Here is a 25,931-nt window from a genome sequence, read left to right as displayed (position 1 = left end):
GGTGGGTAAGAAGAGAACCTTGGTTTCAGAGGACCTGGATCTTTCTTCCTGGGCTGGTAATCTTGGCTTTGACATCATAAGAGTAACAGATTAATACTGTCAGCCCAGATGCTTATGACAATCCATCTGGTATGACAAGTGTTCAGGCATGCAGAAATTGAAAAAGTATTCTGTGCTGCAGATGATCCTTCCACACAGCGCTGCTGAGACACCTCAGAAACCTGGGGCAGGTGGACCCACCCACCCCTCGGCTGGCAGGATGCTGACAGTCAGCCACATCTCACAAGCCCAGGATCCTGCTTGGGTACCAGGAGCTTACCATCTGCTGCTCCTCCCCTCAGGCATGGCTCTTCCCAGAAGATCTTCCCTCTGAGCCAGGGTTCCTTCCAACCCCTTGGGTGGAGTCAAATGCCCAGCCCCCCTTCTTGCTGTAGAGGAGCCTGAGGTTCAGTTGGGCCTTCCTCTATGAGCCTGGAACCTTGGTTTGGGGACATCTTAGTCACATATAACCCTCTTCTAGATTCCTAGGAATCCCCATCTCTTGTCTTCCTCCACTGGGACCACTACTCGATGGGCCCCCACCTTTGCCCATTTCACTTGGTATCCATGATCCTAGAGATGGGCTTTCTCACATGGAAAGTGCCCAATATGCAGCCCTGGGTGCCCAGACGTGCCATATCTAGTTTTGTCCTTCCTACCCTATGGGAGAACTAGCATTCAAGCTGGTAGAAGATGTGTCCACCCAGGACATCCTACTGAGGACAGCTCAGCTGCCTCCACAGGGTGTTGGGAGACACCCCAAGCCCACCCTTCTGCAAGCTCCTCTGGCCTGGGCAGGCCCAAAGTGTGCACATACCACAGAGAAATGGCGAGGACACACCCCTTCACACACACTGATGGTGTCCACTGCACTATAGTTCGGACAGTGAGGAGGAAGGTATGTGAGTCGCTGTGAGGAACGGGAGTGGGCAGGATGGTCAGAGAAAGACCCTGTCCTGGGTGCTGAAGGGCACTAAATGGAGAGACAGCCTGGTCAGAGGCTAGTGGTTAGGGCCCCCCATGTACTAGTGCGGCGTTTTGCTGATCAGCAGGAAGTGCCGGAGTCACTTTGTGGGCTCACAGTGCAGCTTCAGGAGTCTCGGGTGTCACTGCTTAGGGCTGAGATGCCCGAGGACACGCAAGGGTGCCAGTGGTAGTAGGAACAGAGTCTCACTTTCCTGTCTCTTGCTGAGAAAAGCCCAGTTGTCTGGCAAAGAAATGAACTCCTAAGCCTAGGAGACCTCCTCAAGACTGCAGGTTGGAAAGGGCAGTGGTATGGGAGCCCTACCACATCCAAGGAGAACAAGGTGGGCAGTTGTGAACTTGAGCGGACATTCCATGCAGAGCTCTTCCCAGTAAATGGGAGTGGAAATGAGTAGGATTGGGGTTGGACCCTAGGGCCACAGGACAGGTCATGGTCACCTGATAGGGTGAACACATTTTCAGGGTTATAACACTCAATCTGTGCAGATACATCCCATGTGTAACCCCATGCACAGCTCCCACATACCATGCATATTCACACACTATGCATATAGACACATCTATGCAAAGTCACATCCCATGCACAACCACACCCACATATATGGCATGCACACACCCACCATGTACACCCACACTCCACACACATACACAATGCACATACCCTCACCCCATTGGACATACATTCAGTTTCTATACACACACACAGATGCCATGTATACACACAGGGAATTTATCTGTCAAGCTCTGGGTTATAATTGCCCTGTAGTCTTGGTGGAAAGGCCAAGGCCCTGCTCAGGGCCTCCTCCTCTGCCAATGGCTGGACTTGAACCAGCCTCATCACCACAGAGAACCTTTCACTCTTTACCTTTATAGGAGCCAGGTTGCTGGGCATGTACCTGCACAGTCCCTGTAGCTGGCAAATGCCATGCCTACTGATGAGGACACCTATACTGTCTCCTCTTCCAAACTGTTTGGGGGACATGGGTCCCCAACAACTGGACTATTTGACTTCCGGGAGCTATGCTTGTTTCGCAGAGCCTGGGGCAAGTTTTGGTTGTCTCAGCAGATATGGAGGAGAAATTTGATCTGAGGCCTGCCTCGTGTTCTCTGGGGGCAGCATTTCCCCATGGTTAGGTCCATGTGTTCTCAAAGCTTCTGCAGTGAGAAGTGGCACTCCAAGTTTTCTGTGGGGAGCCTGAGCTGAAAGGGCAGGAGAGCTTACTTAAGGTCTGTGGCTGGAAGAACAGAGACAGCCCTAGGTCTTTTGACTTGGAGCTCCATGGCTCACACACATCCCAGAAAGTGAGGGTCTTTGAGATGACTGTGCCCAGGTGACATCACTACTGGGAAGGCTCAGCTCTGCCCAGGATCTTGGAAGAAAGATCTGCCTGCACCACTCAGAGAGATATCAGGGCGTGAACCTCCCACTGTACCTGTTAGAGCAATTTCTGAAAGTCCAGTCATGACTTCACCCCCAAGAAACTTCTCCTCCCTGGAAAGACCCTGGCCAGAGCCTTGTAGGCAGCTGCCAAGCTCTACCGTGGGCAAAACATGATTGTGAGAGCCCTGCTCTTCACAGCAGGTGATGGGTGACCTCTGCCCATAGCTGTGTTGGGAGGGGCTCAGGGTGTGTGAGGGAGCTAAACACCCATAAACCTTGTGGACCTGCAGCCCCAGGACAAGCTTGCTGTCCTCACAGGTGTTTGCAGGAGGAAATGGTGTGGAGATGCATAGACTGTGGGATCACAATACCATGGGATGAAACCCAAATGAGAGCCAGATCTACCCTGGAGGTTATGCAGAGTTTGACCTTTATGGACCCAGGACCTTATGGGGAGTGCTGACCAACCCCCCCCACCATAGGTATTCCCAGTAGAGTTTTGAGGTGGGGGTGTCAGGGCACTTGCTCCATGTAGAACCACAGGGATCTCCTTACTACCTGGCTAGGCTTAGAGATATAAGAGAGGGCAAGGTGACTCGAGGTGAAGGAAAAGAACTTACCGGAAGGGCATCACAATCTCTGCGGAAGGTCACTTAATCCCTGACTGGCCCAGCAGCTGTCAAGTGCAATGATTCATAGGGCCACCCCTCCCCCACCACCTCTGCAGGGAAGCTGTTATGGCCTCCTGTCCCTCCCATTCTTCCTGTCCATTCATCCCTCAGGGCTGAAGCTATAGCCATCCTGGGCAGAGGCCACTTCTGAGGGACTTTGGCTAGAAATCGTTCCTAGGCAGCTAGATGGAGGGAAAAAGGAATTTCTGTGCTGGTGGCCTGTTGGGACTCATTCTTCACAGAATCTCTAAGACCCACTGCCTGCTTCAGCCATAGCTGCAGAGCCCAAGCTGTGCCCCAGGGTTGGGAACTGGCAGTACTGAGAGTTCTAGTGGTTGCCAAGGACAGAACCTGAGAGGGTTGTAGCTTCTAGGGTGGTAGAGCAGCCCATAGCTAAGGAGAGGAAAACCAGGTGTCAGGACCCATCTCTCCAAGTTATGCCACACCTGTCTTGTCCTTTGGGTCCCAAACCTGGACTCTGAAGGCCCTTGAGTTGTGACCTGTGGGTGCTGGAATTGAGGTATTTTCCTGAAAGTACAGTTTCTGAGAGGTTCTGGTGATGATTTAGGCAACAAGTGTGCCAGGTACCAAGAGCCAGGCCCTCACCATCCTCCTTACAACCACTGGTGACATGGGACTACCTCTACCCCGACTCAACTGCTGAGGAAACCAGAGCTCAAGAAGATGAATGACTTGCTTGAGGTCCCAGGGTGCAAGGGGCAGAGCTGGGCTTAAATGAATCCTGGCTGCCAACCACTGCATTGTTCCTGTGCCAACAGTAAGACTTGGAGACGACAGGGTGATGGCTCTCATTTGTTGCTCTCTTCGGAGTGTTTATACACAATTAACTACCAAGTGCAGAGGTGCCAATGTGTGGGGAGGGGCGGGGCACTAACAGAATGGAAGTCTTGAGGATCAATGACCCCTCTGCAAAGAAGAGCCACCCATAGACAGCCAGGGGAAGCAGGAGGTCAGTGGGCTACTGAAGCAGTGAGAGTGGGCCCACAGACTCTAGCCCTAGTCACAGAGGGCCCTAACCATTATCCTCCCCAATAGCGCAGCTGCTGGAACCAGATGGCATTCCCCTCTATCCTCATTCAGCCAGACTATAGGGCATCAAAGACCCTTAGGCCATAATCAGGGCCAAGAGCAACATTCAAGGAAGCCAGGGGGCAGCATGACTCTTGATCAGTGGGCGGCAGGAGGCCTGTCCTTGCCCAGTTAAGGTTATGCCACAAACTTGTTGCCATTCATCCTGGGGACAATGGTGAGAATGGATGCTCTGAGCCCCAGCACCTCTGCTCCTGCCTGATCAAAATGGCCTTGGCTCCCCTCTGCTGACTCAGCTGCTCATTTCAGTCACATGCTGCAGAGCCCTGACCATCCATCCCAAGCATGGATCCTTCAGCCTCTTTGAGCTTGTCTAGGGCTGGTGTTCAGAGTAGCAGGATAGAGCCCTTGAGGCTCCCTTGACAGGCATCCCCTCCCTTCACCCCTCTCTCCTGTGCCTTCTTCTCTCATCAACTTATTTCTCCATCCTGGCATTCAACACACATGGTCAGCTCCATTAATAGTCCTGCCAATGTGTGAGGCCCAGAGCCTCTTTCGTGGACTCACATTCTAGTGGGGTGAAGGCCAAACACAGTCTCTATATCAATCCCTGTTTACACTAGCAGATGGTTACCATGGAAATGTCCTTGGGACAGGGTGGAGGGTAGGGAGGGTAAAGAGAGAGAGGGGAAGTCCCTTCAGCGGCCATGCCTGCATGAACTACTGGTCAGTTGGGCATCAGCATCATGGAGAGGGAGTGCCATGGCAGGGGTGCAGAGGCATGTGTAAGGGCCTGCTCCACTCCTACCCTCAGGGGACAAAAGGCCCCAGCCTCAGAATCACCACCACCTTCTGTACAGAGCAGTCTTATGGGCTTGTGAACTGGGCTTTTCCCTCTGGGGTCCTGTGGTAAGAGCCTCACTCAATAGCATGATTCTCAGGTTCCCAGCAGTGCTTTCCAGCTGACAGGTGGGGCAGGAGGGGCCTGCAAATTAATGAGTGAGACTGATTAATCTGCTGCATTAGCAAATCCTCAGGGAGAGTCAACCAGCCAGACAGATGTGTGTGAGCTAGTGTGCATGGCTACAGGGCAGTGTTGGTAGAGCCCTGAGGGTGGAGCTGACCCCAGACTGGCCTCTTGCCCCAGGAGAGACTGCCTGCTAGCAAAAGCCACTGTCCTGGGGAAGCTGGACACAAGGAAGCTGGGTGTTTCACTGGAAGCATCAAAGAACAGGAGATCGATTTGTGCTGCCCCAAAAGGCCCTGGGGTTTCCATCCTGCTCCTATAGGCAAGCCCAGACACATACCTGGAGCCAATTCAGATGTGGTCTGAGGTTCCTACATTCAAGTTGCCCAGAGATGACTGTGGAAAGTCATGGATCTGGGACAGTACCCATAGTCTCACATAGTGGGTGCCAGGGCCGGGACTCTTAAACAGACCTCCAGGGATGAATACCTGTGCTCCTTCCTTTGTGCCTCCTCCTCTAGGGAGCCTCCATGGGTTTACTCAGCTCACTGCCCCAACTCCCACCCTCTGACTATATCAAGACATTCAAAAGAAGGCCCCAACTTAAGGCATCCAAAGGTTGGGAAGACATATAAAAAAATTTCTAAAAGACCGGGCATGGTGGCGCACGCCTTTAATACCAGCACTTGGGATGCAGAGGTGGGAGGATTGCTGCAAGCTCAAGGACACCCTGAGACTACAGATTAATTCCAGGTCAGCCTGAACTCGAGTGAGACCCTACCTTGAAAAACAAAAACAAAAACAAAAACAAAACAAACAAACAAAAAAAAAACCAAACAACTTGTCCCAATGGAAGTGACTGGACCTGCAGCCCTGAATCTGGGAGGCAAATAGCACCCAGAGGCAGCGAGGAGCCAGGGTCTCCCGTCGTAGCCATGGCCAGGGCAGAGGGAGTGCCCCGATCACAGGGTTGAGGGGTGGCTGGAAGACACTCTGAGAGACTTGGAGCATTTCTGCCCTCTGGCATTTATTGATTGATTGATGATTGATTGATTGGTTTATGATCTCCAACAGCCCGGGCTGTCCTGAAACTCACTATGTAACCCAAAATGACCTCAAACTCATGGCAATCTTCCTGCCACAACCTTTTGAGGCAGGGATTATAGGCACACATGTGCCATGGCACGTGGCTTTGGCCTCTGGTATTGATAGAAGAACATGGGACTGGCTCTGTGTGCTGTCACCAAAGGCATTGTTCTTTCCTCCATGACAGCATGAAGCTGAGGTATTACATCAAAATGGTGTGTACTAGATCCAGCCGTGGCTTTCCCATACAGCGAGTCATAGGCCTGCTGCTCTTTCCAGCTCCTTTGGGGTCTGCCATGCCTGGCCTCTAGCAGGCTTGTTCTATGCCTCACTCCCTACCACTCACCCTGGAAGTGCTGGACCAGGTGCTTGTTAGTCCAAGCCTGCAATCTGCTCACAGAACACCTGGTTCATGGATGGGGTTATTGAATGCCTAAAGACCTGATTCAGGGTTTGGCTTTGTGGAGAACTTGGGATGTGTGAGAACAGGCAAAGCAGGTCCCTCTAGAGGCCCTAATTTAGTGGAAACATGAGGTGGGGAGGCAGCTTCCCCTGGCTCTAGGAACTTCAGGAAGATAGGCCCTGCGCATCCTCAGGACATGGTCCACCTGGGTTGGAATTCCACTATTGTCTATGTGACCTTGGGCAAATTGCTTGATGTATTGGTATCCGTTTCTGTCTTCAGGGGTGCTATGGTCCAGCTTGCCCACACTTCCATATTGCTTGAGCTAGCTAGTACCTAGGAAGGCATGGAGGGGGCCAATGGTCCCTGCTGAGCTGGCCTGTCTAGGAGGTAAACACTTTGAAAGCCCTTGCAAGCCCTGTCCACAAAGAGTGGGCAGATGGCTCCTGTGCCAGGAGGGAGCGTGAAGGTCCCAGAGCAGGTGTGAGAGACATATGTGCTCAAGGGAGGCCAGAGGGCAGGAAAGCTGGAGACTGCTGGGGGTGTGAGGAGAGCCAGGCAGAGGAAGTGGGGCCCATAGGGAGGAGGGGCAGGGCAGTCGCAGCTGAGTCATGGAAACTGCGCCTGTGCTGGATGGGGGCCCAGAGGGACACTCCACCCCAGAACAACCTTGACTCAGTATGGAGGGGCGCTGTGTTGCAGGAACAGGGACAGCCTCTGCTTGGCCCCAACCTCCAAGAGTCTCAGTCTGGGCCTTGGTCTAATGCCATCTGGGACAGAGCGAGGTTGAACCACATCTAGCATTTGGGGGAGGCGGGGCTCTTTCCTCCAAGAGCACTCATCCCCTCAAAAAGGTCCCTCCTTTCAGCACCTGCTGCTTTGTGGGCGTCCACTCCCTGGGGATCATGGGCACTGGGAGGAGGGGCCACCTCCCTAATGGCACCTTTCAGGACTATCCCTGGTACTCCGCTGCCCACAGCTCGGATGGGGCAGTCTACAGGGCTCTGAGGTGGTGGATCCTGGCCTCTGGCTGGCCAGGAAGACGCCGGGCCGAGGGCACTCGGGTCCTTTCTCTGAAGGGCAGCTGCAGGCCTCGGCGCGGCGCCGCAGATACTTGCAGGGCGGGAGGTGGGCGGCAGGCCGATGGAGAATGGGTCCTTTCCTCAACGGAGGACAGGGGAGCAAGACAAGACTTGTGATTTCCAAACTGCAAACAGTCTCCCTAAGGCCTGGTGGGGTGATGGAGTTAGTTCAAGCCAGTGGGGTGCTCTCTTGGCACGCACAGCCTTTGGATGTGCGCCCCCAGCCATCAGGCTGGCTGAGGGGTCAGGGTTGGAGAAGAGAGTTGGAGGCGAATATCCAGCCCTCACTGCGATCGGCCAGTCGTACGCAGTGGCCACGGGGTCCCCAACCCTTGTTCCACACGTCCCGCGCCCCGGGAGGACCAGGAAACTTTGCCCCCGCGCAGGGTCGAGCGCGGCCTCCACATGCCCTCCGGGCGCCGTCCGCCCCCTCCTCCCTCTCGCTCCCTCCCTTCTCCCGTCCCTCCCCTTCCTCCCCTCTCGCCGCCGGCTGCAGGCGGCGGGGCCGCGCCGCGGAGCCCATAGCCTCGCGCTCCCGCCCCGCCGCCGCGCCCCGCGGGACGAGCAGCCAAGCCGGGTCCGGGGACGAGTGGCTGCGGTGCGGGGCATGAAGTTGGGCGAGCGCGGGCCTCGGAGCGGGGGCGCGGCACAGCCAGGACTCGCCCGCGTCTAGAGCCCGCTCGTGCGCCATGGAGCTCAGGGGCCCCAGGGCGCCACCGCCGCGGCGGCCACAGCTGCTGCTGCTGCAGCTGCTGCTTCTGGGGGCCGTCCTCCTGCCCGGTAAGTTTTGAGGTGCGGAATGGGTCCCCTTTGCCCCGGTTCAGGCGCCTGGGACTAGAGTGCCAGGAAAAGGGAGGCTCCGGGCTGCGGTGCCAAGCCACGGGTGCGCGCAAAGGGGCGGCCACAGAGACTTCCCCCACCCGCCAGAGGCTCCTACTGTCCTGCTGCGCAGACACACGGGGAAGGGGAGGGTTTGGGTGAGGGGTCGAGGGGTTCCGGTTGCATTTCCAGAGCTAGCACCAGACCCTCCAACTTGGGCAGAGGTAAATTCCACAAGGGGATCATCCATCCTGATAAATTTTCAGGTAAATTCCTAGCCACCCTGGTAGATTCTCGGTGTCTGCTCCAGGTTTATTTAGGGAATCAGTAGGGGCTTCTCCTCTGGAACCCACACCCCACCATTTCTGTTCACCTTCCACCTTTCATCCTCCGTGCAGCCACCTTGTGCCCCAACCTGCTTAGGGGTTTCCTTCAGAGATTTAAAACCCGGCTGTGCCTCACTGGTCAACAGGACCAGGAAGAACGGCTTGAGGGCTGTGCTTTGGCTGGAGTTCGGGACCCCTGTGTTTAGAATTGCCCCTTCCCGAGGTCCTGCTGCTGCTGCTCTCAGGCGAACAGGAGCCAACAGACAACAAGGGTCTCTTCTCCCTCCTCCCAACCTGCTCTGTGATGCAGCCACCCAGCCAGCTGATTCAGGGAAGCCCCTGGCCAAGTGAAGGGAGCATGGAGGGGACATAGACTAGTGGCACTAAGTAAATAGGGATCCCCTCCTAGGGCAGCAGAGTAGGGCTCATGCAGGGTATCCTGTGTGTGCCCACCGACACAGGGTGCTGGATGCCCTGTGGGGCCGAACTCATTGTCACAGCGGGCACTATATACTCTGGCAGCAGGACATGCTCTCCTAGATGGGAGCAGGCTCTCTGGACAGTCGTAGCTCTCCTTCCTCCATCTATTTGCCCTGGCTGCCCTACACTTTCTGCTCCTTCCTCATGCATCTGTCACCTCATGTTCTTTGTCTCTGCTGGTCACTGGGGATACAGCTCTTCAGTCTGAAATCACCATCACTAGGGGAGATGTACCCAAGTCAATGCTTATTGTGTCAGTTGTCTGGTTTCCTGCTTTCCCGCTGAGGTGCTGGAGGGCCTGACCCAGCCTAAGGGGCCTGGAAAGGCTTTTCTGGGAGTGGGGGGCGGCAAGTGAGGCAGAGAATCAAGGAGGTGCATGCTCTACCAAGGGTCCTGAGGTCGAAGGTGACATGTATGAGGAAACAGAAGGAAAGAATTGTGGTGGAGTAGGGTCTGGCATGGGGTTGGAAGGGTGGCCTGTGTCGTCACCTGTTCCTGAGCTCCCTGACTTATCTGCAGCTAGCAGCCATGTGGAGACCCGGGCCCATGCAGAGGAACGGCTCCTGAAGAGACTCTTCTCTGGCTATAACAAGTGGTCCCGACCAGTGGCCAACATCTCAGATGTAGTCATTGTCCGCTTCGGCCTGTCCATTGCTCAGCTCATTGATGTGGTAGGTATGGAGATGCTCTGGTGCCATACATGACAACTGGGTCACCCTGCATGGGCCATCACTCTGAGGTTCACATGTCTGTGTCTGGCCAAGGTTGGTGGCAGAATGTCAGACTGAGCCCTGGCAGGTGTGCATTCCCAGCACTGGGAAGGGAAGGTGGGCTCTGTGATCCAGCTCTGCCCCTGTCCCTGACTGGGTTTCCCACAGTGAGCCAGGCACCTTTAGAAGTGAGAACAGGGCTGGGGAGATAGTTCAGCGATTAAAGGCATTTGCTTTCAAAGACTGCCCAATTCCCCAGTACCTACATAAAGCCAAACACACAAATCGTTTGCAGTAGCAAGAGGCTCTTGTATGTCCATTCTTTTTCTCTCCCCCATCTTTCTTTCATAAATAAATAAACAAATGAATAAATAATATTTTTCAAAAGAAGCAAGAACAGAAAAGACCTGTATGGGTGGTGGTGGACAAGATCCTTGTTCTTCAGGAGATGAGCTGAGGGGATTTGATTGTGGCACCCATAGGGTGGGGACTGTGGTGCACTGGTGGAATCCTGATCTTGGACTGGTCCCAGAAGTCTACCGAGTACCCACCAGTCTGGAAAGTGGTGCCAGAGCAAGGCTCAGATGGTTCTGCTCACTTGGGTGTGTTCACCCCCATGATAAGGGGCCAGAAAGACCTCACAGAGGATTCATGGAGGCCAGGTAGAGACCCCTGGAGCATGGGCTGTGGCTTGGAGCCCAAGGGGGAGCATCAGAGATGAAGGGCATGCTGTCCTAGATGGGAGCAGGCTGTCCTAGCTCTCCTTCCTTCATCTCTGTGCCTTGGCTGCTCCCACATCTTCTGCCCCTTCTGCTTGGCTCAGGGACATGCCCTCCAGGAGACAGGCTGTGTATACAAAGCTGAGGTGCCCTGTTAGGAGCTAAAGACATGGTTCAGTGGTTAAAGGCACTTGCTTAATGTGCTGTGTTAGCACCCAGCTTTTCCTGACCAGGCTCAGCTGCTGCATATAGGGTAGAATCAGCCTTCAGGGATCCAGGCAGTGTGTAGTACACAATTGGAGTCCCACCCCAATTGCAGTAGTACCTAAGAGTCTGCCTTCATACTATACCTCAGCATGGGCTCTGGGCTAGTTAGAGGGATGGTTATGGACAGGTATGGCCTTGTTGATAAGGAGGTTGAAGGTTGTCTTATTTGGGTTTTCCTCATTGGAATCCAGCTGCATTGCTGACCAGGAGTGGAGCCCAAATCTGCTGTCACTGTAGGGCCTAAGGTGTCCCAAAGGCCCACCCCTGGCATTGTATGTATTGGGCGATACTTGGCTGCCCAGGTATTTGCACGATGTGAACTGAGAGCAGTGGGATCCTTTCAGACAGAACAGACAGCATCCCACGGCTTCACCCTACGGAAGGCTGGGCACAGAGACTTGGCCAGTCTGCCCTATTCAGAGCCTGCCACTCAGACTTCCACTCTCAGGTATCCTGGAATTGGCTATCGAATGATTCCTACAGCATTCCTGGCTGGGGCCCAGCCAAAGGACAGTGCAAGGTGTACGGGCCCCTCAACCCTGCTGAGGTCTGCAAATAGTTGCAAAGAGATGGCTGGCAAAGGCCACTGCTGGCGGTGGGTCAAAGCTCTGGGTCTGTTACCACCAGGCCTGTCAAGCCTGTCTTGCTCATTCTAATGCTTCCTCTTGTTCCCAAGAGACATTGAGGCTCAGAGCACACACAGCACCAAGACACCTGTGAGGGACCCAGCTCTCAGTCCTGATCTCTGCCCTGTAGCTGCCTAAACTCACATGTGAAAACACACACACACACACACACACACACACACACACACACACACACACGTGTAAACAGACAGCTCCTGGCCCCTGGCTGGAGGTTCCTGGCCATGTTTGTGAGTGGAAGGGGCTGCCTTGTATCTGGACTACTCTGCCTTCTCCCACTAGGGGCTGGTATCCTGGTGCCCCTACCCTGGCACCCAGCCTGCCTGTGCCCACTCTGGTTTCCCATAGCCCCCACAGACATCACTTCTGGGTCTATATTCAGGGGAGGAGACTGCAGTGCAGTGCTGTGTGAGGTCACACTCTGGTACCAGCTGCAGAGCAGGGTACAGAATCCCCAAGAATTTCCTGACTTAATGCTGAGTCCTCATGAAATGTGCCCCAGAGCACACTGGCATATATTCTGCCTCCAAAGACATCTAGGGAGTGACAGTCTCAGGGTCTGTCTCTGCCATGGTGAGGCTTGTTCTGAGGACTCTAGAGCTGTGGTGAGGGTAAGACAGGTGGTCTCCCATTCTCAAGTTTCTTGAGCATAGGTCAAGATCATACAGGGTAGAGGTTGTACAAGAACGCAATTGGCAAGGATGAGGTTGTGCCACAAAGTGGGAATAGCCTCAATGTGCTGATCTGTGTTCTATCTATTCCTCTGCATGCTGCCAGAGATAGGATCAGTCGGGCAACTGGGTGACCTCCCCAGGTGACTCATATTGAACAGCCAGTGATGGTTCTTTGGAGCAGGTGTCCTCTCCCTCTCACACTGCTTTTGGCAAGATGCCTTCCCTGGATGTCCTGGGATCTCCTTGGATGGATGGTTTCCCAGAGAAGCCAGTTTGTTCTGATCAGGCTAATGAGGGAAAATGTTGACCAGCAGAAGCAGGGCACACACCTTTGCTTAGGACACTGCCCTGCCACATCAGATCTTCCTGCTGTCTGGCAAGAACCAATGCTGCTCCCTTGGTTGTGGCACAAGACCCCTGACCCCTCCTAAGTGGGCAGGATGTGGCTGTGGCCACCTGGGTCAGCATTTAGCATTTATAGTGTGTGAGCATACTGGAGGACTTCCTGCCCCTGCAGAACTCCATTCCTGCTCTGATCCTGCTGTCCCTAAGGTTCCAGCATATCCTGGGATCTGACTTCCCAGATCACAGGTCTTCAGCCTGCTCCTTATCAGAGATGTGACAGAGGAACCCAATCTCATGACTCAGAGGGGAAATGAAGATAGAGGGGAAAGTGGGTAGGTTCAGACAGTGGCTTCCAAGATCCTCACAAGATGGTCCTGTGGCTGCTAGATTTGTGGCCAGCATTGATAAACACTGATTGAGGTGGGACCACCAGTGTCTCCTAATGCTGCCCACCCAGTTCTGTCCAGATATATTGGACAGAGGCTTCCCTGGAAGTAGTAGGACCCACTTTGGTGTCACAAGAAGACAGCACATGCTGTCTCAGTGCTTATCTGCAGAGGGGATGCCTGGGAAGCCCCTAAGGAGCAATACAGGTGGTCATGGCCATCAGGTGTCTGGGAAGGAGGCTTAGCCTATAAACAGCCTGGGTATAGTCAGAGATGAGCGGGTTGAGGGAGGTGACATTGGCTGAACCTATCCCTAGATTCCTTCTAGAAAGGTTCCAGAGCCTTGTCTCCTGTCCCTAACTCTCCTCAGGCTCCCATCCCAGGCAGGGTTGCCCTCAAGGCTGAGATGCCCAATCCCTCTTGAGGCCCAGCCCTGGCTCCAGTTATTCTCATGGCTCTCAGTAAAGAGCCCCAGGCTAGGATGTGTCCTGTGACTGAAGGGGAACTTAAGCTCCCTTCTCTCTTGTGCCCTAGGATGAGAAGAACCAGATGATGACAACAAATGTGTGGGTGAAGCAGGTGAGTGAGGAGGGCTGCCTCGCCCCTGCCCCTGCCCCATGCCCCTCTCACCAACTGTGCTCCATCCTCCACCTAGGAGTGGCATGACTACAAGTTGCGCTGGGACCCTGGCGACTATGAGAATGTCACCTCCATCCGCATCCCTTCTGAGCTCATCTGGAGGCCAGACATTGTTCTCTATAACAAGTGAGCCTGTGGGCCCTGGTGGACCCAGCGGGGAATCCCCTGGGAGCAAAGGAGGAGGGCTCCTGGGGTGGGGCCATCTGAGTAGGTGAGCCCAAGGTGCCAGATGTGGTCACTAGCACCTGGGCCACCAGTCCTGGGCTCTGGGAACCTTCTCCTGGTTCTGATATTCTGAGGTCAGGGATGGGGGTTGGGCACCCTGTCCTGACACTTGACTACAGGCCTCAAGACTGCTGCCTTTAGACTGTAGTGATGTTCACAACCAGCCCCCAACTCACGCTGCTACCCTTACTCTCACCAGGTAAGTTTACCTTTTAGAAGATCCTACAGGCTTCAGGGGCCTTGGAAAGAGGTGAGGAAGGGGATAGTAGCTTCCCCTTCTTGGTCCCAACCCCATGCTGTGCCTCATACTGGGCATCTTGCCAGTGGGCAACTGTGGCTCTTAAGTAGGTCTCAACACCCTGTCTCAGGGCACTGGGAAGTGAGCAGAAGTTTGCATGGAGGCAAGCCAGGGCAAGAGTTCCAAGAACTGGCCTGGAAGGCAGAGTGCGGGCAGCATCCCATGTATCCTTCCAGGGACCCTCACCAGGGGACCTGGACTAGGAGCAGGTAGCCCTATGGGCTGAATCCATCTCCATGGGTGATTCTATACTCCCTCAGAGCCTGGGCATATGGGTTCCTGCCTGCTTTTTTTTTTTTTTTTTTTTTTTAATAAAGCAAATGGAAGCTTCTCCATTCACTGGTCCCAGTCATCTTCCCCTAGTGCCCTCCAGGCCCTGGGGTGGCCGCCTGACCTACAAACATTCCTATTTGATTAAAAATGACTAGGCTCCTCTTCCTCCTTAATTGAGTCTGGTAATGGCTGAGGCCTTAGCACGCAGAAGGGGCCGCATGTGTATTTCCAGGAGGGAGGGTGGCTGCAAGGAGTGGAAAGGAGTGGAATGGCTGTGGTCACTGCTCTTCCCTCTGCAGAAGGCTCTCTGCAACCTCCCAGCTGACCATGAGCCCTAGTAGTCATCCAGCACCGGCTTTGTTTCAGCCCACACCCTGCTTGTCCCACGGTCTAAACTTGAGGCAAGGCACTGAATCCACCCTTGACAGACTGTCGAATCCATGAGGACATTGGTAGACCAGGAAGAACTGCATTTCCTGGGTGACACTGGGCAGACAGAAAAGCAGGTCTGGGAACTCTAAACAGCCCAGGACCAAGTTCCCAGGGACTGGCACTCAGTAGGCCACACTGCCAAGTTTCATGTGAGAGGGCAGACCCCCTTCTTGGTAGGGCTAACATTAGTACTTAAGGTCTATCTGGACAGAACTTGGGGCTGATGAGGGTAGAAAACACCCTGGCAGTGGCAGCTGAAGCTGGGGTCTGGCCACAGGCCTTGAGGAGGGCTGTTTCCAGGGGTTACTGGTAGCTGCTAGCTGCTAGCTGGATGGTCAGCTCCACTGCTGGACAGGGGAGGCCTCAGCTCCTCTATTGGCTCAGGGACCCCCTTCTCCTTGATGACCAGAAGCCCACACCCTGGTGCCTGGCAGGCAAAGGGTCGCATTTGCTTCAGGAGTATAGCAGCACATGGTTGGGCCTCTTGAGTATAGAGGAGGACCCAGAACCCCATGCTGCACCAATGGCTGGCCAGTTCACCAAGTCCAGAACTGACTCATGTTGGGCAAATGGTCAAGCCCAGGTGCTTGTGCCTCCTCTGGCTTCCTAAGAGCCCTAAGCTTCTGGGAGTGGGATATGGGGTGGAAGCCGGGGCCATTTACTTCCACCTAGCACCAGCAGCCTCAGAGAGGCCTTTCGGTCATGCTGATGGCTCACATGGGAGCCTCTGTCCTAGTATGTGGCTGCATTGCTGATGTTCTCCAGGATAGCATTATCCCCTGGGCCTTCTGGGGACTCTTGGCACTGTGGGACGACGAACAAAGCAGCCAGAATGACTGCTCTGTGCCCTGAGTCCCGTGAGCCCCACTGTCACTCCCTCTACTGGTGAAGCCTCATGGGGGCATCTTGTGGAAGTAGAAGGTCCCAGAGTCAGGATGGGATGGAGGTTAGCCACCCTGCCACCTCCTGAGACCTTTTCTTTCCTAAAAGAGCAGTTGGGCTGGGCATGGTGGTGCATACCTTTAATCCTAGCACTCAGGAGGTGAAAGTAGGAGGATTGTTGTTGGTTTGAGGCTACCCTGAGCCTATGTAGTGAATTCCAAGTCAGCCTAGGCTAGAGGGAGACCCCACCTTGAAAACAACAACAAAAATCAGCAACAAAAAGTGCAGTTGGGCAGCTGTTCGCAGACGCAGGCCTGATAGCAAGCCCAGAAGGGAGTTGTTCACAAGGCCTCCGTCCTCTGCGAGGCTCACCAGGGGCCTGGGCCAGACTAGACAGGGTAGGGAGCATGGAAGTCACTGCAGCCGGAGGCAAGCAGAGACAGAGTGGCATGGGTTGTGATTTCTGAGTCTCTACTACTTCAAGTGAACCTCCAGAGAACCCCTGCTCTGCCAGCCTAGTCACAGCCTCTCAACCCTCCCTGTGAAATGTTTGCAGAGCAGAGGGTTCTCAGTTGTCCTGAGAGAATTTTAATTTTTGTCTAGAGCAATGAGGCTTTGATTTTCAGAGTGATGGGGCTGGAGGAAGGAAACAAATCCAATCCCAACTCCACACGGGTTGAAATGTGCTGCAAGAGCCACCCCCGCGAATGCCTGGAGGGAACCTCGGCTTCATGTGGAAGCCAGACTTCCAGGCAGGAGCCTCATTGGGATGCGAATGGGGAGCAGCTATCCTGGCTTCTCCTTCCGCATGCAGCACAGCTGCGTGGCAGACAGCCCGTGGCATTGGCCTAGGATGAGTTAACGTAGCCAGAGGCCTGGGTTTGTCTCCCAGTGAGCCCATTGTGGGGTTCAGGTCTCTGTGACCTTGTGAGGGATGCTGCAGTGGTAGGGATGGCAAAGAAAGAAAAGCCCCTAAGGGACTCAAGTGGCTACCATAGCCTTATATGACTGCTTAAAACTTGATGAGTTGGCCAGTTAAGGATGCTTACGAGAGCTAGACCCCTTCTTCCTAAGGACCTTGGGAAACCTTAACCCTTGAGCTGGGCCTGAAGAAGGAATGGACAGGGGAAAGTATGTAAACAGAAGGTTCTAGAGCCTGTGCTCAGGGCTATGCTATCCTCTGGGCACTGAGATCAGGGTGATGCTCACGGGTGCTGTTAATGGAGAATTTAACCAGCCTTCATAGAGCTCATTAGCTGTAAATTGAGGGCTCCCCCTAGTGTTTCTGAACAGAAATTGGCAGGGTCTGCATGCGGGGAGTGGTGCATCAACTGCTGCCTCTAAAACTCTGTGGGTGCCAACCCAGGGTCTGGGTGGAAACCAAGGCCTAGAGTAGCACACCGTAGCCCAGACTCCATAAGGCACCTGGGATGGGGTGAGAGGATGGGGCTAGGCTTCTAGGACCAGCTCTGGGGAGGGAGTCGTGGAGCTGCCTGGAGAAGATCTTCAGGGGTCTGCTTGCTAATATTGCAGAGCTCCTACAGTGGGCAAAGGGAAGCATGGCATCACTGTGAAGCCCAGGGACAAAGGCTGAAGTTCTGCCCTCCAACAGGGGGAGCCTGAAGGGCAACAGCTCCTTGACCTCTTGCTCTTCTGGGCCTTATGGGTGAGCTGCTAACTTCCCCTATGGCAAAGGGAGAGGCAGGCATCCAACAATCAGACACTGGCCTGAATGGGGCAGGTGGAGTTCATGCTCTGCTGTGAGCTTGGGCTTGTGGGAGGTCACTGCTGAGTCCTTGGGAGCCACTGGAGAGGAAGCAGTCTGTTCAGCCACTGAAGCAGAGGTGGAGCAGGTCCACCTTGAGTGATGTTTTAGCCAGAGGGAGGACAGAGGGGACAGAGGGTTACGGGCCAGTGTTGGTCCCAGGAGGCACCTTGGACAGCTCTAGATAACCATTGTCATAACCCTAACCTCTGGCAAGACAGTCTGTCCAGCAGAGGCCTGGTGAGCAGCTGCTTGGTCCAGTACTTTTCTTGCCTCCCACCAGGAAGGAAATTTGCATGGGAGACAGGGCTGAAACCTTGCTGTGCCCAGTTCCCTCTGCTCCCAGGCCCAGCAGGAGCCTATCCTTCTGGCCAGGCCCATGGGACCACTTTTCCCATTCACATGGACATATATGTCATGCAGAGGGAGTGTTGTGTCTTGCAAGGACTTCAAGAGGGCCCATAGCACACTGCAAGGGCCAGTTGCCAGCTCTAGGACTGAGCCCTGACTCAGTGCTCGAGACAGCCGGGGGAAATTCTCAGGCTGCCTCAAATAGCAAAGGCACAGAAGTGACCCAGCTCCCTCTCTGCTCAGAGGCACAGTGGCGCAGGGACAGTGGGAGTTCAGGAGAGCTGGGAGACAGAGCCCAGCTCCTCCTCCCCCACAGATAGTAATGACCATAGCAATAGTGCTGTTGTGCCCACTGAGCCGGGCTCCATTCATTCTCCTGTCCTCTAACCACATGCCAGCGTGACTTGGGAGTGATAACTGAAGGCATAAAGTAGGTAATGGTCCAGGGCCACACGCACCAATCCACAGAACCCTGTGCTCTACATACAACTGGCAGGGTCCCCAGGCCAGGCTGTGAACTTTCCTGTGAATAGGTGCAGGTGGCAGGGAACTGGAGTGGGGCTGGGGAGGGATGTTCAGGTCTTACTGCTCTCCTCTTTTTTCAGTGCAGACGGAGACTTCGCAGTCACTCATCTGACCAAGGCCCACCTGTTCCATGATGGGCGGGTGCAGTGGACACCCCCAGCCATCTACAAGAGCTCCTGCAGCATTGATGTTACCTTCTTCCCCTTTGACCAGCAGAATTGCACCATGAAGTTTGGGTCTTGGACCTATGACAAGGCCAAGATTGATCTGGTGAGCATGCACAGTCGTGTGGACCAGCTGGATTTCTGGGAGAGTGGTGAATGGGTCATCGTGGATGCCGTGGGCACCTACAACACCAGGAAGTACGAGTGCTGTGCCGAGATCTACCCCGACATCACCTATGCCTTCATCATCCGCCGGCTCCCACTGTTCTACACTATCAACCTCATCATCCCATGCCTGCTCATCTCCTGCCTCACCGTGCTGGTCTTCTACCTACCTTCTGAGTGTGGCGAGAAGGTCACACTGTGCATCTCCGTGCTGCTCTCGCTCACTGTGTTCCTGCTCCTGATCACGGAGATCATCCCGTCCACCTCGCTGGTCATCCCGCTCATTGGCGAGTACCTGCTCTTCACCATGATCTTTGTCACCCTGTCCATCGTCATCACGGTCTTTGTGCTCAACGTACACCACCGCTCACCACGCACGCACACTATGCCCGCCTGGGTACGCAGGGTCTTCTTGGACATTGTGCCACGCCTACTCTTCATGAAGCGCCCATCCGTGGTAAAGGACAATTGCCGGCGGCTTATTGAATCAATGCACAAGATGTCTAATGCACCTCGCTTCTGGCCTGAGCCTGAGGGCGAACCTGGAATCCTGGCTGGTGTTCGCAGTCAGGGACTGTCACCCACTCCATCCTTCTGTGTCCCCCTGGACACACCGGTGGAGCCCCAGCCAACGTGCAAGTCTCCTTCCCGACAGGTTCCTGGCCTGCAGCCCTCAGAAGCTGAGAAGGTCAGTGCCCACCCCTCTCCTGACCTCTGTCACCCAAGCAACAGCACAGAGGCACCAGGACTCACCAAAGCCAAGTCTCTGAGTGTCCAGCACGTGCCCAGCCCTTGTGAAGCAGCTGAAAGTGGTGTCCGCTGCCGCTCTCGGAGCATCCAGTACTGCGTTTCCCAAGATGGCGCTGCCTCCCTGGCTGAAAGCCAACAGGCAGGCTCCCCAGCCTCCCTGAAATCCTGCCCAGTTGAGCTTCCACCTCCAAACCAGCCCTCTCCGTGCAAATGCATGTGTAAGGAACCGTCGCCTGTGTCCCCTGTCACTGTGCTCAAGGCCCAAAGCACCAAAGCACCACCCCGGCATCTGCCTTTGTCCCCAGCTCTGACACGAGCAGTGGAAGGTGTCCAGTACATTGCAGACCACCTGAAGGCCGAAGACACTGATTTCTCGGTAAGGCCCTGCCTGTGCCTTTGCCTAGGCAATGCCCCTGGTCCATATGAGATGGGATGGGCTTTGTTTCCCACATACCATCTAGAAATGCAGCCCCTAAACAGGCTGCTCACCTTGGGCCTCTGTCCCACAGCCCTCGTAGGTCCCTGGGCTCAGCCAAAGCCAGGTAAGAGCACTTGGCTCAGAGTCACTGGTGGACGGTTGGCTGAAGGATGCCCCTGCAGACACCAGGACTCATGAGCCTTAGTAGACAGTAGGAAGAGACAGCCACTAACACTGCTGTCCCAGCAGACCTCAAAAGAAGTCCTTGAAAAAAAGTCCTTGGGGGTCTTTGGACTATGGCTGGCCATTGGGAGCTCCCATTCAACCGTGCCTAGGTGATGGGAAAGGGCCCACACTGGCCTTTCCCCACAATGCAACAGGACTGCTGCCCCTGATCTTTAGCCTCACGCACAGCCCTCTCATGGGCTCCTACTTGGGGACAGATAGGTGTCTGGAACCCAGGATGAGTGAGAGAGGCTGAGGGAAAACAGGGTGGGACTGCTGGGAAGAGATGCAAACTATACGCTCACAGAAAGTTATGGCATGGGACCTAACACTACCCAGCTGCAATACCCTCAGAAACCTGGAGACCCCGGAAAGCAGCTGTTGGCCAGCCAACTCCCTCTCATTCTTCATGCTCCAAGCCTTGACTGGACACAGACCTAAGAATGGCCATGTCCCTCTGCAAATGCCAATCTCCTGACCCAAAGGCACTTATATACTTTGCACATAGAATGCATAGCTCTTGTGGGCCATGGGCCTCAGTCTGACGGCTGCCCCCACAGTATCAGTTCCTTTTTCTTTCACATTTGTCTGGTTGTGGGGCTCTCCAGGATAGGACCCTAGTGCACCCAAGGTTCAGACTCGGGAACTCTGGGGCCAAGCAGATTGCTCCTCAAGTCTGACTCTGTCTGTGAGGGGGACTCAGGTAGATGGTAGAATGAGAGTCCCAATAAGAGCACAGGTGGGAAGAGTGGGTTCTCTTTTGTGCCAATTATAATGATCTGTGGTGACTTAGCAAGTGTCCTTCACATTGACCTTGTCCTGGGCTGGCACCTGCCACTGTCCCTCCTAAAACCTTGGTTTCCCTGGCTCCTACTTGTCCTCATACCCTACCTGGGGCTTGCCTGGCCTCCACTTCCAGTTGTCTGTTGCCTGCCTTCTGGAGCTATTAAGCTTTTAATGAAGAGAACTATCACCCCACAATCCAGGAGTGAGTCACTGACCTCAAAGTCACCTCATTCAGTGCCAAGGTGCTGTGAAGGCATTCTGGAGGTATCCAAAATATTCTGGGTTCCAGAGACCTGCCTCAGGAAAAGCTACTTCGGGGCCATGTCTTGGTGCAGCTCTGGGATGGATAAAGAGCTTCAGGCTCCAGTGATGTATGATAGGGGAGGACCAATGCTGACAATTAAACCAAAATCCTCCTGAAACCAGTGCATTCCCAACAGCATCTTGGGAACCAGAGCTCAAAGCTTTTGCTGTCTCTGCTGGCCTGTCACAGCTGTCTGACCTGGTCTGGGCTTGGGAAGCAAGTTGACTTCACGAGGACAGGACAGTGAAATCTTTGGTCCCGGCAGCAGTGTTTTGTCTCTGAGGCTGGGTGCAGGTACAAGAGAAGCGTTGGTCCTTGCTTTCAGACCCTCACTTTCTATATGGCCGCGTGTGGATCCTCCGGGTGATCCACCCATTACTCAGCATGCTCCTGGCCCTTATTCTTCTGGGACTCTGGACGCTCTGGTCTGGGCTCCAGCTTGAGTGCTGTGCTTTGAGCCCTGTGGGGAGGTGATTTGGCTTCTGTTGTACTTTCCTGGATTTAGCAGAGAAAACTTTCACAAAGCCACCGGTCCTGTTTGTACAGAGCATGCTGCCTATGCCTCCTTTGAGCTCAGACAGCCTGCTGGTCAGGTAATGCCAAGGAGTTAGCGACATTCACCCCAATCTCCTGTAGCAGTGTAAGCCACTAGGAAAGTCCACTCAGTCAGAATTCATGGGCTGCACACATACCACTTTCGTGTATCACTCATTGCTGTAGCAAATCCCTTTCAGAAATCAGTAAGAGCTCAGCGTGGTGGCGCACGCCTTTAATCCCAGCACTCAGGAGGCAGAGGTGGGAGGATTGCCATGAGTTCGAAGCTACCCTGAGAATACAGAATGAAGTTCAGGTCAGCCTGGGCTAGAGTGAGACCCTACCTCGAAAAAAAAAAAAAAAAAGTCAGTTCAAGGGAGGAGAGTTTATGTGAGCTCGCAGTCCCAGGCTGCAGTCTGTCATGATGGAGAAGGCATGGCCACAGGAGCTGAGGCAGCTGATCACCTTCAGGCCACTGTGAGGAAGTAGAAAGGTATTTCTACTTCTTGGTGTTTCTCCTTCTTATGCAGTCCAGGACCTTGCCCACAGTTGAGGTAGTTCTTCCCACCTCTATCGACCTAATCAGGATAACCCCCTCACCGATAAGCAAATAAGCTGACTTAATTTACATAATCCTTCACTGGTGATTCTAGAAGCTATCATGTTGACAAACCAGTTCACTTAGACACAGGCTTCAGACTTGTCCATCCTCCCTCTGCCCTGGCTGTGCAGCATTGATTCTCTGACATAACTTGACAGCTACATGCTGACTCCTCACTTGTCACCTCTCACAGGTGTGTGAGTAGATGGGTACCTGATGGGAAATACAGAACCTGCTGCTTACAGTACCTAGTTCCAGAAGGTTCTCTCATTACCCATGAGGCTGTGGGAAGCTAGAGTAACCTGTGTCTGTGTTTGCAGGTGAAGGAGGACTGGAAGTACGTGGCCATGGTCATCGACCGCATCTTCCTCTGGATGTTCATCATCGTCTGCCTGCTGGGCACGGTGGGCCTCTTCCTGCCGCCCTGGCTGGCTGGCATGATCTAGGGACATGACAGGGGCAGGCCTGCTCTCTCCAGCTCCCTGGGTTCTGTGGGGCCATGTTACTGTCCAATTGTCCCCATCTTCCAAATCTGCTGTGAGACACCTAGGAAAGAGATGCTGCTCTGGGGACTGGAAGTCAGTGCTCGTTCTGGTCAGGCTCTTGTCCTTGTACAGCCAGCTGGGGGGCTGGTATGTGTGTTCCAGCCACAGGGCAGAGTAACAAGTTAAGCCACATTAAAGTTCTTCAGAGCAGGCAACAGCTGCCCCCAATCTACAGACAACACACACTCATCTGTGTCTCAGTACATGGCCTGGCAATGATCCCAACTGTCCCACAGGGCCATGAGGCTTTGGCCCCTTTCAGCCCCAGAGCGTCTCATTCCTGAAGGATCCAACCTGCCCAGGCAGTGCCCACTGTGCCTGTGCTGGCCATGCCCTCTACAAACACCAGAGCATGTCCCTCCTCATACCTCCCAGGACAGAGCTACTTGGACCCATGGTAAAGAGAAAACCCTTCCCAGTCTCCTCCAGGTATGGGTTCAAGCCAGTTCTCTTTTCTCTACTTTGGAGTGGATTGATGAAAAGCTGGCCCCTGTGCTACAGGGTCTGATCAAGGACTGTGTGGATGGGTCCCACTTGCTTGCCAGAGAACGAGTGCAGGCACCCCTCCACATACACAGCAAGACTTCAGCCCCAGGGAGCCCTGCATTCACTTCATAGTCACAGAGCTCTGTGACAAGCCCTTCCCAGAGTAACTGCTATCCTCCAGGATCCCAAGGGCAGGGATGTGGGGTTTCCTAGGGCTATGAAAGACCTAAGCTATGTCTAGGTTTCAGGATATAGATTCCCCCAGAAATCTTTTCTGTAGATATACATAGTCTGGGACACCATCTCTGAGCCCAGAAGACTGAAGGAAAGACTTCTTGTACTGAGTCTCTGTACTGAGGCCACAGTGCCCCTGAGCACATCTTGCACCAGAGACCTAGGACCCTGTGGACCAATGGGTGGTAGAAAGTCTCTAAGATGTTAAGGGCTGGGTGGGCTGGTTGGGAGCCTCCAGACAAGCCAAAGCCTCTGACTCATCCTATAGGGACATGGACCAAGAAGCAGGTCCCACATGCCTGCCTTTCTCCCAGGTGGCAGGTAAGATCTGAGGTGCTGCTTCCCCAAGATGACTCCAGGCAGCTCTGGGAGTCCCAGGTGGTGGGGTAAGGTTTCACATGTTATTCCCACTTCCGAGAGATCCCAAATGCCCAGAGGGTCAAGGATAGCATGGCCTCTCCACTGGGTGGGCAAGACACCCAAAGGATCACTTGTGTCATCGCCAGCTGTTTCCCCACCCAACCAGCTGAGCTCAGCAGGACTGGGCCCTACACCCTTTGCCAGCCTGCCTTGGGGCCCTGAAGCTGAAGTCTGCCTGGACATTCCTGAGACTTCATGAACAAAGAATTTAATGACAGATGCACACCAAGCTTCTGGTAGATGCAGCTGCCTGCTATCACCGTGGCAAATGTGCTGAGCCACAGCTGGATAGTGATGTCAAGATGGGATGGCCCTGAAGGGCCAGCCACACACCTGCCGGCAAACCCACCTGTAAACATGGGGCTGCTGCTCACCCCAAAGTGGGAGGGGAACCCTGAATTGGAGGCTCTGAGACTTCTCATGGGATGCAGAGGCCTAGGTACCAAACTCTTGGGCATCCCCAGATTACCCTGAGTCCCCAGGGCATTGAGGACCCCACCTACCAAACTTCAGTGTGCCCTTGCACTGCTGACTGGCTGGGTCATCAACTATTCCCCCACTGTTCTAACTGGAGCTCTCCATATGTTGGCATATGTCCCTGGTGGGTAAGTTTATGCTAGGACTGAGGCTCCTGTTGGGGAACACAGGCCTTGGAGGAGAGTGGCAGACGCACTTGTCAGATGTGAGCACAGTGATCCATGTTGCATATTTGTCTCCAGTGTCCAGATGTGCAGGAAGTTCAGGGCTGGACATCTGTGGGAGCCCTCAGGTCAGGAGAAGCAGATGGCCAGGATACTCCTTATAGGCCATGCCTGCCCTTACCCACAGAATCCATAGAAGGAAACTAAACCACTATACTCCACCCCACACCCGGCTGCACATACATCCAGCCAGCCATGTTGCCTACCTCCTTCCAGTGTTGATGGTCAAGGTGAAGTTTGATTATGGCAAAATGCATGAGCTGAGGCCTTTGGGGCAGTGAGTTTTAAGAAACAAAGGCAACATGGTTACAGCTCCTGATGTACGGACACTATCCACCAAAGCTCCCAGCCCTTCTTCCCCTCCTGTGGGCGGCAGCAGCTGGGACATGAGCCCTGGAGACTAGTTGTGTGTGCCTGGGTTCCTGCATTGGACCCTGTGATGTCTGGCTTCGTTCACGCCATATCTTCATGCCAAGGGTCACCCACAGTGCTGTGTACACTGGGCTCATTGCTGTTGTATGCTTGTTGGTTCTTAGTTGCTGTTTCTGTCTGAATAAACTGAGTCACAGTGTGTCTACCCATCAGTAAGTGGTTTTATCCTCCTTTCCAGTTGTCAGTCAAGGTGTTGTGAGTATATATGTCCATCTCTGTATCTTTTCCCATTTCTTTGTTTTCTGTATGTTTTAATGTCTTGACATTTGGGGGGCTTTTCATACCTAAGACTGACCCTTCTAGGGCTGGCTGATATCCAGTGTGTAGTTTGTCTGGCATCCACCTTCATGGTTGATGGACCAACCAGGGCTGTGCTATCTCCTTACCAAACATACACCAGACCAAAGTTTTCCTGCCACAAATCATCTCTCCTGGACAGCCATGAAGCAATTAGAGACCCCTCTATGGTACCAAACCTGAAGAGGTTGTAGTGGCTACTATCTCCTTGCTGGGACAAAACACCTGGCCAGAAGCAGCTTATGTAAGGAAAGGTACAGTTTCAAGGGGTACATGCATCGAGGCAGGGAAAGCATGGCTGGATCAGGAAGCCTAGGACACATCTCCACATCAGCAGGAAGGAAGTATTCTGAGTACTGATTGGGCTTACAGCTGGGTTATATAACCCCAAAGTCGGCCTCCAATGACACCTCCTCCAGCAAGCCTTCAGCTCTCACAGGCCTCAC

At 54.1% G+C, this 25,931-nt stretch overlaps 1 protein-coding gene across 4 annotated transcripts; it reads left to right on the top strand.

Moving 5' to 3' along the window:
* The first annotated feature begins 8,352 nt into the window (after positions 1 to 8,352).
* On the top strand, positions 8,353 to 25,340 carry Chrna4 (cholinergic receptor nicotinic alpha 4 subunit). Of its 4 annotated transcripts, XM_004669504.2 has the most exons (6): positions 8,353 to 8,443; positions 9,808 to 9,959; positions 13,568 to 13,612; positions 13,689 to 13,798; positions 18,504 to 19,878; positions 22,691 to 25,340. In XM_004669504.2, exons 1-6 carry the CDS (start codon positions 8,353 to 8,355, stop codon positions 22,814 to 22,816), a joined length of 1,899 nt encoding a protein of 632 aa, XP_004669561.1. In that variant the 3' UTR covers positions 22,817 to 25,340. The 4 variants fall into 4 exon arrangements, with proteins under 4 accessions (XP_004669561.1, XP_045013396.1, XP_045013397.1 ...); XM_045157461.1 differs by lacking the exons at positions 8,353 to 8,443; positions 13,689 to 13,798 and having other exon boundaries at positions 9,878 to 9,959; XM_045157462.1 differs by lacking the exons at positions 8,353 to 8,443; positions 9,808 to 9,959; positions 13,689 to 13,798 and having other exon boundaries at positions 13,586 to 13,612; positions 18,509 to 19,878.
* Positions 25,341 to 25,931: the final 591 nt, after the last annotated feature.

The sequence above is a fragment of the Jaculus jaculus genome, chromosome 8, assembly GCF_020740685.1.
Source record: "Jaculus jaculus isolate mJacJac1 chromosome 8, mJacJac1.mat.Y.cur, whole genome shotgun sequence".
In the NCBI taxonomy this organism is placed as follows: Eukaryota; Metazoa; Chordata; class Mammalia; order Rodentia; family Dipodidae; genus Jaculus; species Jaculus jaculus.
Note: the sequence above shows the minus strand (reverse complement) of the source record. Positions and strands in the feature narration are given on the sequence as shown.